At 44.6% G+C, this 12951-nt stretch overlaps 1 protein-coding gene across 2 annotated transcripts in view; it reads right to left on the reverse strand.

Moving 5' to 3' along the window:
* KIF16B (kinesin family member 16B) overlaps positions 1-12951 on the reverse strand; it is a 289874-nt gene that overhangs the window by 112251 nt on the left and 164672 nt on the right. The window contains exon 18 of one of the 2 annotated variants that reach the window (XM_068524338.1): positions 120-173. The exons of the other annotated variant lie outside the window; for it this stretch is intronic. Coding sequence (XP_068380439.1) covers positions 120-173 — 54 coding nt within the window. The remainder of the gene's footprint in view (positions 1-119; positions 174-12951) is intronic. 2 annotated transcript variants of the gene reach the window in all.

Genomic DNA, 12951 nt, shown 5'->3' on the forward strand with positions numbered 1-12951 from the left:
TGTAAATGATGGACACGGAACCAGAGGGAGATGACACAGACACAGGTGATCTCAGTCTAGGACATCAACACAGGCACCCACCCACTATGTGGTGTTATGACTCCTACCACGTGGCTTACCTTTTACTTTCTAATTTCTCAAGTTCTTCACGCTGTTGCCGCTCAAATTCAAGTCTAATAAATCAAATGACAATGAGTCACTTTTCTGAAAGAGCTTTTTTCACTCTCTTATTCTCTATATGTAGTTATATATTACAAAGAACATTGGTTTGTCAAGTACAATTTTTAATCATTATGGATTAGCAAGTTTAAAATGTATTCTTTGCTCTATGACTATGATTATAAATTAGTCATACTTTAGGAGTGCTTGAATTCAGGCTGAAAAGAACATATTTTACTTGAAGGAAAGCAAACAAAACACCACTGTACGGGAAAAGCAGAGTTAAAGGAGACTTCTAAATGAGAAGCATGCCTACCCCATGCAGCTTAGCCACTGATTAGTACATAAAAATGGAGAATCTCTACCTTAGACAGATGGGTCCTTTTATAGGGAAAAGACTGCCGGGGAGGTAGAGAGAGAGAGAGAGAGCACAGACATCAATTAAGAAAAGAATTAACTGTGGGAACATCAGGAGAAAAGCAGTAAGGTACTTAAAAGCCAATAGCCATGCACAAATTGAAACGTCTTTTTATACAGATCACATTTTCCAATCATTTCTTGAAGCAAATTCTCCAAAGAGTTAGCTATTATGTTTTACACGCTTCCCATGATAACTAGAGCACTAATAATAACTGAGTACCAATAATAATTGCCCACAGAAGTCAAATTCATATTTTTACTACTTTATAAATGGTTATACTGTATGGAGGTTTCTCAAGATCCTCCTGTAGTTAGTAGTTATATGATACTGGAGCCATGGGGGCTACAGAGATTATGAACAGATTGACCATAGTGGTAGCAAAATAAAGGGGGCTAGGTCACTGGGAATTTTAAAACAACTCGCTAAAATACTGATAACAAGTTGACTTTTCTCAAATACTAGATTGAATTACTTCAAGGTTTCACTATACCTTTTAAACAGCATGAACTGTAATTCATAAACGTTTCCTGTTGTGCTGGATAGCAAATACAGCTAAGAAGCTGAACTATGGAAAAATTCATCAGTCAGCTGTTTTCCTTGGATAAGGTAAACCAGGTTGGCAACAGTTACCTTTACAATGAGCTAACAAAATTTCAAATAGATCTGTTACCAATTTAATTTGGGCTAAAATTGAGAGTAAGATGTCTGAGGGGTTTTGCAAGCAGAACGGAGGGCAGTGCTGAGTGATTTACACGTTTGCTTACTCTGCCTTCCCAGCAAATCCTGAAGATATCACATAGTACCTGATCCATTTAACAGATGAGAAACCCAGAGCTCAGAGGTCTGAAAGAACTTGTCCAAGGTCACGATGGTTAAGATGTGGTGGAACCAGGACTTGAACCCACGATAGCCTGCTTCCAAAACATCCTCAATTCATTCATTTTATGAGCAATGCTCCAGTTTGTGATATATAATAAGAATATTAAACCCTTCGTTGAAACTTATCATTTAGGGTTATATTTACCTTTCTATCAAATGAAAATGACCTGTGGATTACAGGCACTGCCATCCATGAGAAATCAATCACATAAATATAGTATACGGAAGCTATTTGCCAGTTCTGGAGCCCAATCCATATGCCATTACACTAAGCAGATACAGGGTTTCATTTAAGTTCATATATGATCATTCTCTTTTATATAACGATAAACAGAACTTTGGGAATGCTTCCTAGTACGTATTTTTAGACTTCGGTACAGTTTAGTCTTTCTAGAGATAATTACAGTCAAAAAAAATAAAATAAAACACCTTACCGGATAAAACACTTTCAAAACCTGAGGATTTTCCTAATAGAACTGTCTTTATTCTTGATTTACACTTTCTGTGAGCATCAGCTCGATGTGACCATCAGCAGACAATGTTGCTCTGCTCTGACAGTGCCACAAGGGCACAGTCAAGGCAAATGCTGCTCTGAGAGGTTCGAATGAAAACCTGTCACCGGACAGTTTACAACGTGCAGGTGCTTGGCCGGGCACTGAGCATGCAATACCCTCACTTTGTTCTCCTAACCCTAGCAGGTCTCACCCCCATTTTATAAAACAGGAAACTGAGGCTTAGATGAGGTAAGTAGCAGAGGGAGGGCTTGAATCAGTTTGGTACTAAAATCTGTGCTGCTAACCACTGCAATTGTTGCTAATGAGTTGTGTGGTCTCAAAAAGTCATGAAATGTGAGTTTTAATATCTTCATCTCCAGTGTGACACTCTGAGCACCTACGTATTTTACTGAGCACAGTGCCAGGCGCTGTGCAAGGCACAGGGGATACAGAAGTCCGGAAGGGAGATATGTCCCTGCCCCCATGGGGCTCCCAGTCTGTAAGTGACAGTGGAATAAACATGAGGGGCACACCCAGTGTGTCACGAGCCAGGATGAGGAAGGACACAGTGTTGTAACACACCGAGCGGGTGCTGGTCTCAGAATTTGGTAGGACCTAGAATCAAGGCAAGCCTCCCAAGGGAACTTCCACCTAGGCTGTGCCATTCTTCCTCGTGCATGATGCAGACCTCAATAAAGCCAGGTCTTGGCTTCCTATGAGGGGAGGGGCAAGATGTGAAGCTCAACGGGACAAGAGAAGCCACATGGTGCAGGGCCTTGGAAGTTATACTGAGGACTCTGCACTTGACCCCAAAGACGGTGGCAGAAAAGTGTCTTGGAACAGGGTTGTTAGAGAGCCCACAGAGAACAGATGAGAGGAGAAGCCACGAAACAGATCAGGAGGCCTGTGTCGTCACGGAAACAAGAGATGATGGAGGCAGGACCCAGGATCACTGGGATAAGGAAATGTCAGTATCTTCTGATACGCAGGGGTTCAGTTGAGAGAACCTGCTAATGGGCTGGATTTTGTTGGAGGTTGTGATGGGAAAGAAAGAGTCAAAGATGACCCTCAGGTTTCTGGCCGGGTCACACAGTGGGTGGGGAAGCCGAGCTTCACGGCCAAGAGGCTGTGCTAAAAGGTCAACTGGTCCGAATACAAATGCTAGTGGTTGTGAGGCTAAGCATGAGTTACTTAATCTTGGATGCTTAATTTTTACAGACTCTGAAGAAAATAACAAGCCCTCCCTCAAAGAAGACAAACATCCATCTCATCAAACAAGACCGTACATACAAAATATCTGTATCAACATCCACGAAACATCTGTATCAACATCCACGGAAGAGTCGTTCTACACCTGGGTCTGAGGACTCGCAATTGACTCTCACAATGGTCCTGTGAGGTAGGTGCCATCTTTCCCCCATTTTACACACGAGCAATGGCCACGACTCCAGTAAATGGCAGAATCAATCGACTCCAGAGCCCACAATTTATCTCTATTCTGCCTTCAAGAAAGTAAGCTCGATTTTACACATGTTGAATCTAATGGTTCCAGGGTCAACCAAATAGAGAAGTCCAGCAGGCAGGGGATACAAACGAAGATCTAGCACTTGGGCCGTCATCAAGGATGGAGATATAGACTTGGAATTCACCAGCATCTAGATAGGAATTACCCAGGACATAGGTATGGAACGTGAATAAAGGAGCTTAGTGCAGAGTCTGGAAGACCACACACACTGCAGTGACTGGCAGAGAAGGATGGGCCCTTAAATGAGGCTGAAGATGAGCAGCTAAAGACAGAGAGAGAGGATCCCCTTGATAAATAATGATTCCCATTTCCTCAAAATTAAGAGTTTAAAAAAAAAAAGAAAAAACAACATAAAGACGCTCAGTCCCAAATAGTCTGAGGAGAGAGCCATAATTACAAAGTCAGGGACTATATTTTAAATATGAGGTGATATCAGCTGTTGCTGGTATTGTTTAGCTTCTATTAAGTATTACATATTTACTGAACATACTTTAAAATGCACCTCCTTCCATAATCAATGATAATATTTCAAACAGCAAACCTCAATAGACTGTAAAATATAAATGTGTGTTAATATCAAGGAAAGAACATCAACTGTTATTGTATTTTAATGTGGCTTCATTTTAAATAAGTGTAATTCACTATCTTACTTTACTGGAATCATCTTGGCCCCAAATGCTAATTTCCTAAATGTTATAATGAAAAGGAAAACCACAAAAGGATATAATTTTGACAGCCGCTTTTAGCATTTTTAAATGACAGTTGGAAGTAACACACACTGTGTTAGGGCCAACAAAAAAGCACAGCATACAACCTATTTTTATGAGAAACGGTGTCTTTTTTTTTTTTTTTTGCATTAAAAGACATCTACCATTTTTCAGCATAACTGCACATCTTGCCATCTATGTTCCTGTTATCACTGGCAACGAAAAAGCAAGGGGGTGGGAATTTCTCCGTGCACACCATTACATTGAAAGTGAGACTGTGATTATCAAGAAAAAGGAAGAGAAAGAAATTTTAATGAACTGAAAGCATATATTTCGAGTCCCTGTGTCGTCCAAATGGTGATGAGTTTGGAACTTCTCATTTCACTTTCTAAAAGGAGGAAAGTGGCTACTGGAGTCCAGCCCACTCTTGAGTGGCAGCTGTGGGGGAGGTGGCTGGGGCGTGGATGCTGATCTACAGACCGGGGGGGGGGGGGTGGGGGGGGGCGCTCCCAGCCGACGGGGGTGAGCCAAAGCGGAGGCAGCTCCCACACGGGCATTTGCAGCAAGTACGCGAGCAGCTAAGGGAAGTTTCAGCAAGTACGCGAACAGCTGAGGGAAAAGTTCTTGGTCAATGGGGAGGCCTGGATTTTTCCTACGCGGCTTTCAGGTTACCATCAAATCCGGATATGACCTCGTGGGCGGGCAGCCCATGAAGGTGCACAGGGCCCTGCACTCACGTGATACTCCACTGTGGTCACCCTGAACTTCTTAATATTTGAACAAGAGGCCCCACATTTTCATTACGCACTGAGCCCTGCAAACTGTACAGCTGGTTCTGATCACGTATGTGTCATTTTTGAAAGAATCCCCGGCCTGTTGCCTGGGATGTTCAGACTCAGTCCAGAGTCTGGTAAGGGACAGATGGAAAGGATCTAGAAAAGACAGAACTCAGTGTAGAGGGTTCCCCTCTCCCGCATCCTTCACGAGGGATTAGGGTTTGACCGCAGTGGGTCCTGTAATGGTTGGGCCCAGAATGGCCGAGCTTCTTACCACCTTACCACCCTCGGGAACTCCTTTCCAGCCAGTCTCAAATCACCTTACAGAGAGCAAATCCCAAGGAGACCGGGGGGATCTTGGAGACTAAAGAGAAAGTTTGGATTTGGGTGCTAGAGTTTGTGCAGGTCCTATCCAATCATCTCCCTGACCTTGAGAACCTCGACATTCTAGATATTCTTTAAAGGCTGAGCAGAAACCAGATGCTACCCCAAGGTAGGCAAAGGGGAAACTCATGAAAGAAGAACCCGGCCATTCATCCAGACTCGGACTCTGCCTGGACAGGCCTTGCAGTCATTCCTGCGTGCATCAGGGTTCATGCAAACTCGCATTAGAAAGCTAAGAATAGCTGCTTCGTAGAGACAGTTGAAACTGCCACACTACCCACTCCCAGTCTCCCCATTTTTCCCCTCAAATCAAGTTATCCTACAGCAGAGTGACTTCCTACAACTGTAATTCAAGGTGCTTATATCAAGATGAGGGTCGCACTATGCAATTTGATCTAAGAAGGTGTGAAATTAAACCTCTTTTAGGTAAAAGAGTTTATAACAAAAATATCCCTAGTACTCTGGGAGTGGTTTTCTAATTAACTTTCAAATCCCTAGTCTAGAAAGTACTGGTAAAGACTTCCCAGAAGCCAGTCTTAAGCCTTTCGCATTGCAAATGAAAAGTGCTCAAAGAAACAAAGATTGCTTTAAAAAAAAAAAAATAGTAAAATTTGATACCACAGCATTTTAAGTGAGTTTCTCCTCAGCCTATTTCTCACAACAGTGGTATAACCTTCTCCAATAAAGCCAGCCAGGACCACCGGTAAAACCCAGGAGACCTACCTGATCGAACATAAGACCAAAGGTAGTTAGAAGTACACGGCACTCGAGAGATCATGCAATCAACTCGGCACACACCCCCGTACCCCACCCAGACACCCTGCTCCTGCCCTCCCACTACTTTACAGGCCAGGAGACTGAGGCCTGGTTGGGCAGGCGGGGGAGCGGATCAGGGAGAGGCCCAAGGTGACCTCCTCTTTAGAGAAGTCAAGAGCAAAGTTTACCTCTTCCTACTCCTCCTCCACTCCTACTTCAACTCTGGAATTCCACCTCACCTCCTTAACCAAACCACGGCAACGTGTACCCCAGAAACAGCCTCCCAGAGTTGAATATGATTCACCGTTCCCAGATGGACCTCTCCCCTGTGGACAGACCAGAACAGTGTGCCACAGGGAATGTTCCTGCCACTTCATTCAGCCATGCCTGCCACACGTCCAACAAACCTTTAACAAGCACCTACTATGTGCAAGGCAGTGTGTCAGACATACAGAATGGATAAACTGTCTTCAGGTCTTAAGGGTGAATTGTAAGTGAAATATGGATGCATACGGATCACACAGAACGTGAGGTGCCCAAGGAGAAAGTTCCAGTTTTTCCTTGCCGGGGTGGAGGGAGAGCATGTATAGCTGCATGCACGGGAGGAGGCCTCGCTGTCTGTCTGAGCTGGGCCTTGCTTGACAGACGGACAGAACAGTGGCCACAGCGTGGGGAGTGGGAAAATCGAGTGGAACAAACATAGAAGAAGGAAGACGAAAGAAACAAGCAAGGCACTGAGCACGGGGAACAGAAGCTAGTGGCTCACGCAGCATCAGTTCATTCGATCAACAAGCCATTCACGTGCCCGGCGCTGTCCCAGGCCCTGAGACTCAGCAAAAGGCACCAAGCCCCTGCCGTCATAAACCTTCCATTCTAGTGTCGGTGGGGGGAGAAGGACAGCTAACCAACAGTGAAAATGTTTCGTGATTCGTGCTGTGAAATAGCCTGAAGCCAGGAGGGAGGGTGGAGAGAGAGCTGATCGAGGGCATGACCAACACGCGGGGGAAGCCAGGCCAGTGACCGGGGACAACATGTGGCACGTGGGAAGCACAGCAAGACTGGAATGGCGAGAGCAGGTGCAACCAGGGGACAGTGATGGGATGAGAGCAATTGTGGCCCAAGAAGGGGCCGTGGCCCAGACCACCTGGGACCCTACAGGTCACAGAGGACAGGCAGAGCCCTGTCCACCAGGGCTCCTGGAGGACAGAGACCCAGCTGAGCTGTGTATCCTGAGGGCCTTCTGCAAGGCACACAGTAGGTGTTCAACCAATGACTGCTCCGGGTAGAGCTTTGAAGTCAGCGACATGAGGCTGAGAGTCAGACCCCAATTACACAGAGTCACAGAACACCTGGGCGAGGAGGCGATGATGTCAGCCAGGGCAGAGTTCTCTGTGCCCTAAGAAATAACAACCGGCGGTGCTTCCAGCCTTCTCAAGATGAAAGTAATTAACTGCAGCAAAGGTAGAAAATACAGGGGAGTAAAATACAGTCAAGTCCCTCACCACGATCGCGGCATCTTGGTAAACAGCCTTCGGCCTCACAGCCAAACACACACGCACATGGATGAAAGCCGACCACAGAGTTTATTGTGTAGACTTTTCCTCTTAATACACACCTTGGACAAATCCCCAAATCATTAACTATCATTCCACAACACAGTTTAATATCATGCCATTTCAGAATACAGATGCACCATGCTTTATGGGAGCAATCTCACATGGCTGGAAATGTACATGGCAGATGCTCCTGATGAAGCGGTTTGATGGGATCTACACGGGGTAGCCCAAGAGGAGGTTCGTTTAGGAAAACAGAAGCTGTGCATATTTGTGGGCAGAGAAGGGGGGTTTGAAGACATGAAAAAGACTCGAAATGCACCACAGCTCCTCTGCCCTGGCAAGACATTCCTGAAGTGAAGAGCTCTGCGGGTCTGCTTCGCACACCTGTACTCCTTTGATACCGCGTGCTGAGGGACACGATGCTCACATGCTCAACCAGGCAGGGCTTGAAACATGAGCCTCACATCACGGGGCTGAGGGAGGTCTCGGCAGCGCCTATGTACCTCCACGGGGCTGGCCGCCCTCCCCCAGCCCTCCCCTGCCATCGCCTCTTCTAGGTCTCAGGCCTCCCTTCCTGATTTCTCTCTGACGTCTCTCTCCGTCCCTCCCCTTGTTGTTTTAATGTAAGCAGCAGATATTGTCAAATAAAGAATTCTGGGGCGTGTGGATTTAGCTGACAAATAATAAAGTGGGAAAGATTTATATAAGCTGTTTAATTGCAATGTGGGCATTGCAATTTATGTGGGCAAAAAGAAGAAATAGTTTCAAGAGTCCTCAATGATGAAGCAAGAGTTACATGATGATATAAACATGGGGTGAAGAAGAGTGTTGGATGGCCTGGGGACAAGTTCCCAGGAAAACAGTAAAAGAAAAAGCAGAACACAGAGCTGTATATCGAGTGAGAGCTCAATGTTGTTTTTTTAAAATACTTTTTAGAATGCATGATTATAGTACCTGATGTACAATTAAACATATATAGTATAAAATATAAGTAAATATTACAAATATAAACCAATCATTATTTCTTGGTGGAAGGATTGTGAATGCTTGTGATTACTTTATTCGTTTCTGAATGTTTTACTTTTTTGTAATAAGCATTTCAATTTATAATGAGACAAACTACCTGTTTCAAACATTTTTCTCAATCTACTGTGATTATAGCAACCGTTTTACTTCCTTTTTGCGTCTACAAATCTCTAGTTGATTTCCATTCATCACCAGCAATGACGATGATTAACCTCAGTAGATCATAAAATTTGGGGGTTGCTGATGGTGACTAAATATCTGAGGTCACTGATGTGGGACACGGCTGTTCGAGGTTAGGATTACGGTCTGGGATAAAAGAAGGGGGTGGAGGGTCCTCATTACGGCACAACAATTCACACACACATACAGACACACACACACACACACACACATTCAATCAACAATTGCTTCCCAAACACCTACTTAGAAGCAGGGGTACATTATTAAGAAAATCAAACCTTTTCACTAAATATACTAAAAATATTCCATTAAATACCCAGACCAAGAGTGGGCAAATAGTTGCACCAAAACCCACAATTTCAGCAACTATTTAAAGTGCTACCACAGAGACAGGATGCTACGTATAAAGAGCCAAGGAGATGAAATCTGGGCTGGGGTTGGTAGGGCCTCCCCGAGGAAATGACACTGAAACTGACATCTTAGAGAGAATGTGGGATTTAGCCACGTGAAGAGCCGGCGGACACACGGACGAGCGGTCCAGGAGGAGGAAACAGCACGTTTCCAGCAAAGGCCTGGAAGCAGGAACAGATACGTATGTACATCAGGAACCCTTGCCTGAATCAGCAACAAGCTCTAATCAAATGAGTCGACAAATTACAGAGAGCTCACGGCAGGTAATCGAGTTAATACATGATGTTACTTCAGAGGAAAATCATGCTGTCATGTAGGACGAAGAGGAATCTGCTACCTTCCACCCTTGCCCATAACTGCTATCCATCATTGCACTGGGCAAAGGCTCGCTTCCTCAGCTGGCCCATACAATTCAGCTTTAGATCATGCAATTATACAATGAGGGAAGCAGAAATGCTAACCCTGAGCAGACAACGCAAACCTGAAGGAACAGAATGAAGACAGATTGCACTTGGAATCCTACAACTCATTGCTCTGCTCCTTTTTTTTTTTTTAATTTATTTATTTATTTTTGGGTGCGTTTGGTCTTCATTGCCGTGCGCGGACTGTCTCTAGTTGTGGCGAGCGGGGGCTACTCTTCATTGTGGTGCATGGGCTTCTCTTGCTGCGGAGCACGGGGTCTAGTTGCATGGGCTTCAGTACTTGTGACACACGGTCTCAGTAGTTGTGGCTCACGGGCTCTAGAGCGCAGGCTCAGTAGTTGTGGCACACGGGCCTAGTTGCTCCACGGCATGTGGGATCTTCCTGGACCAGAGCTCAAACCTCTGTCCCCTGCATTGGCAGATGGATTCTTAACCACTGCACCACCAGGGAAGCCCCCATTCTGCTACTTTGGAAACAGGAAACAAAGAAGCTCATCATTTAAAGTGGCTCACAGTGGAGTTATATTCAAGGACAAGAAAGAAAAAGCTGAGTCAGTACAGACAGACTTCACTTTACTGCACTTCGCAGATATTGCTTTTTTTTTTTTTTTTTAACAAATTGAAGGTTTGTGGCAACCCGACATCGAGCAAGTCAACAAGTGCCATTTTCCCAGCAGCATGTCTTCTGTGTCACATTTTATTTATTTTTTTTTAACATCTTTATTGGAGTATAATTGCTTTACAATGGTGTGCTAGTTTCTGCTTCATAACAAAGTGAATCAGCTATACATATACATATATCCCCATATCTCCTCCCTCTTCAGTCTCCCTCCCACCCTCCCTATCCCACCCCTCTAGGTGGTCACAAAGCACCGAGCTGATCTCCCTGTGCTATGCGGCTGCTTCCCACTAGCTATCTATTTTATATTTGGTAGTGAATGTATGTCCACGCCACTCTCTCACTTCGTCCCAGCTTACCCTTCCCCCTCCCCGTGTCCTCAAGTCCATTCTCTACTTCTGCATCTTTATTCCTGTCCTGCCCTTAGGTTATCAGAACCATTTTTCTTTTTTTTTTAGATTCCATATATATGTGTTAACATACGGTATTTTTCTCTTTCTGACTTACTTCACTCTGTATGACAGTCTCTAGGTCCATCCACCTCACCACAAATAACTCAATTTCATTTCTTTTTACGGCTGAGTAATATTCCATTGTATATATATGCCACATCTTCTTTATCCATTCATCTGTCGATGGACACTTAGGTTGCTTCCATGTCCTGGCTATTGTAAATAGAACTGCAATGAACATTGTGGTACATGACTCTTTTTTTTTTTTTAATTAATTTATTTATGGCTGTGTTGGGTCTTCGTTTCTGTGCGAGGGCTTTCTCTAGTTGTGGCAAGCGGAGGCCACTCTTCATCGCGGTGCGCGGGCCTCTCACTGTCGCGGCCTCTCTTGTTGCGGAGCACAGGCTCCAGACGCGCAGGCTCAGTAACTGTGGCTCACGGGCCCAGCTGCTATGCGGCATGTGGGATCTTCCCAAACCAGGGCTCGAACCCGTGTCCCCTGCATTAGCAGGCAGATTCTCAACCACTGCGCCACCAGGGAAGCCCACATGACTCTTTTTGAATTATGGTTTTCTCAGGGTATATGCCCAGTAGTGGGATTGCTGGGTCGTATGGTAGTTCTATTTTTAGTTTTTTAAGGAACCTCCATACTGTTCTCCATAGTGGCTGTATCAATTTACATTCCCACCAACAGTGCAAGAGGGTTCCCTTTTCTCCACACCCTCTCCAGGATTTATTGTTCGTAGATTTTTTGATGATGGCCATTCTGTCTGTGTCACATTTTAGTAATTCTCACTATCCTGAAAACTTTTCATTCTTATCATATTTGCTACAGTGATCTGTGATCAGTTATCTTTGATGTTACTATTGCAAAAACATTGTGACTCTCTGAAGGTTCAGATGATGGTTAGCATTTTTTAGTAATAAAGTGCTTTTAAATTAAGGTATGTACATTTTTTTAGACATAATCCTACTGCACTTAACATACAGTATAATGTAATACTACAGTATAAACATAATTTTTAAATGCACTGGGAAACCAAACACTTCGCATGACTCTCTCTATTGTGTATCTGCTCTATCACAGTGGTCTGGAACCCGGCCCGCCACATCCCCGGGGCCTGCCTGAAATTGACGTTGCTCTCTGTTAACGGAGGAAGAAGCTCACTTCTTTCAGCTGCGTTCACCGCAAGTTCCCCAAGACTGTGCAACTTCACAAGCTATTTAAGGCTCTACAGCAACTGCCAAGTGAGTAAATGGTCTATGAAAAAGCGACACCACTGAGACCAAAGACTGGAGAGGAAGTCAGCCTTGCAACAAAGCAAACTTTTGAAAGATGGAAAGGCCCAATAAAACAAACCAGCAGAGACAAACACAGTAAATAACCATCAGCTAAAACACAGCCAAATCATCAGCAACATAAATATTGCCAACCACTATATGTATAAAACTTTCACGCTCAAGGTCAGCAAGAAAAAAAAAGGATAAAACAATGTGTAAAGCCCCAGAAAGTGAGAGAGAAGAGAGAAAAGTGGGGCTAGCAGGGCACTGTATCCACGGGCAACACAATCTTTCCTCCCAGGACCTGTAGTGAGGACATGACCTCACCTGACGGTGCAGGTCTTACCAAGAGTATCTCCAGCTATGACCAGGCTCTGTTTCTGAAGCCCCTTTTACATTGGTATGAATTAAGGAGAAGAACTGAATTCACTTAGTTCACATGTATTACATGGCTATTAAGTTCCAGGTGCTATGCTGGGAACTGAGTGAACAGATTAGATCCTGTGCCTGTTTCCTGGAAGCTGACAGAAATCTAGAGGGAAGCTAATAAGCTCAGTACAGCAAAGGACGCACCTGGTTACTGATGTTTTCTTACTCTCTCCCCGGTGTGATGTATTTATCCTTCCAGTTGAAGGAAGGGAGAGAGGGAGGGAAGGAGGGAAGAAATAGGGAGGGAGAGCCTAAGGAAGAAATAGGGAAGGGGTTGGAGAGAGGAAGGAAAATGAAACTACTTTCTTTTCCTACAACTGTTGTCAGCTGGTAAGAAGTCCTCACCAGTACTGTATCTTGGTGCTTTCGGCTTTCTGCATCGCAATGCCGGAACTCCTTATGCGGAATATAGTTCCTTCCGGCTTCACATTCCGAAACCCCATCCCTACTCTAAACCTGAAGGAGCTGGAAGGC

The sequence above is a fragment of the Eschrichtius robustus genome, chromosome 16 (assembly GCF_028021215.1).
Source record: "Eschrichtius robustus isolate mEscRob2 chromosome 16, mEscRob2.pri, whole genome shotgun sequence".
In the NCBI taxonomy this organism is placed as follows: domain Eukaryota; kingdom Metazoa; phylum Chordata; class Mammalia; order Artiodactyla; family Eschrichtiidae; genus Eschrichtius; species Eschrichtius robustus.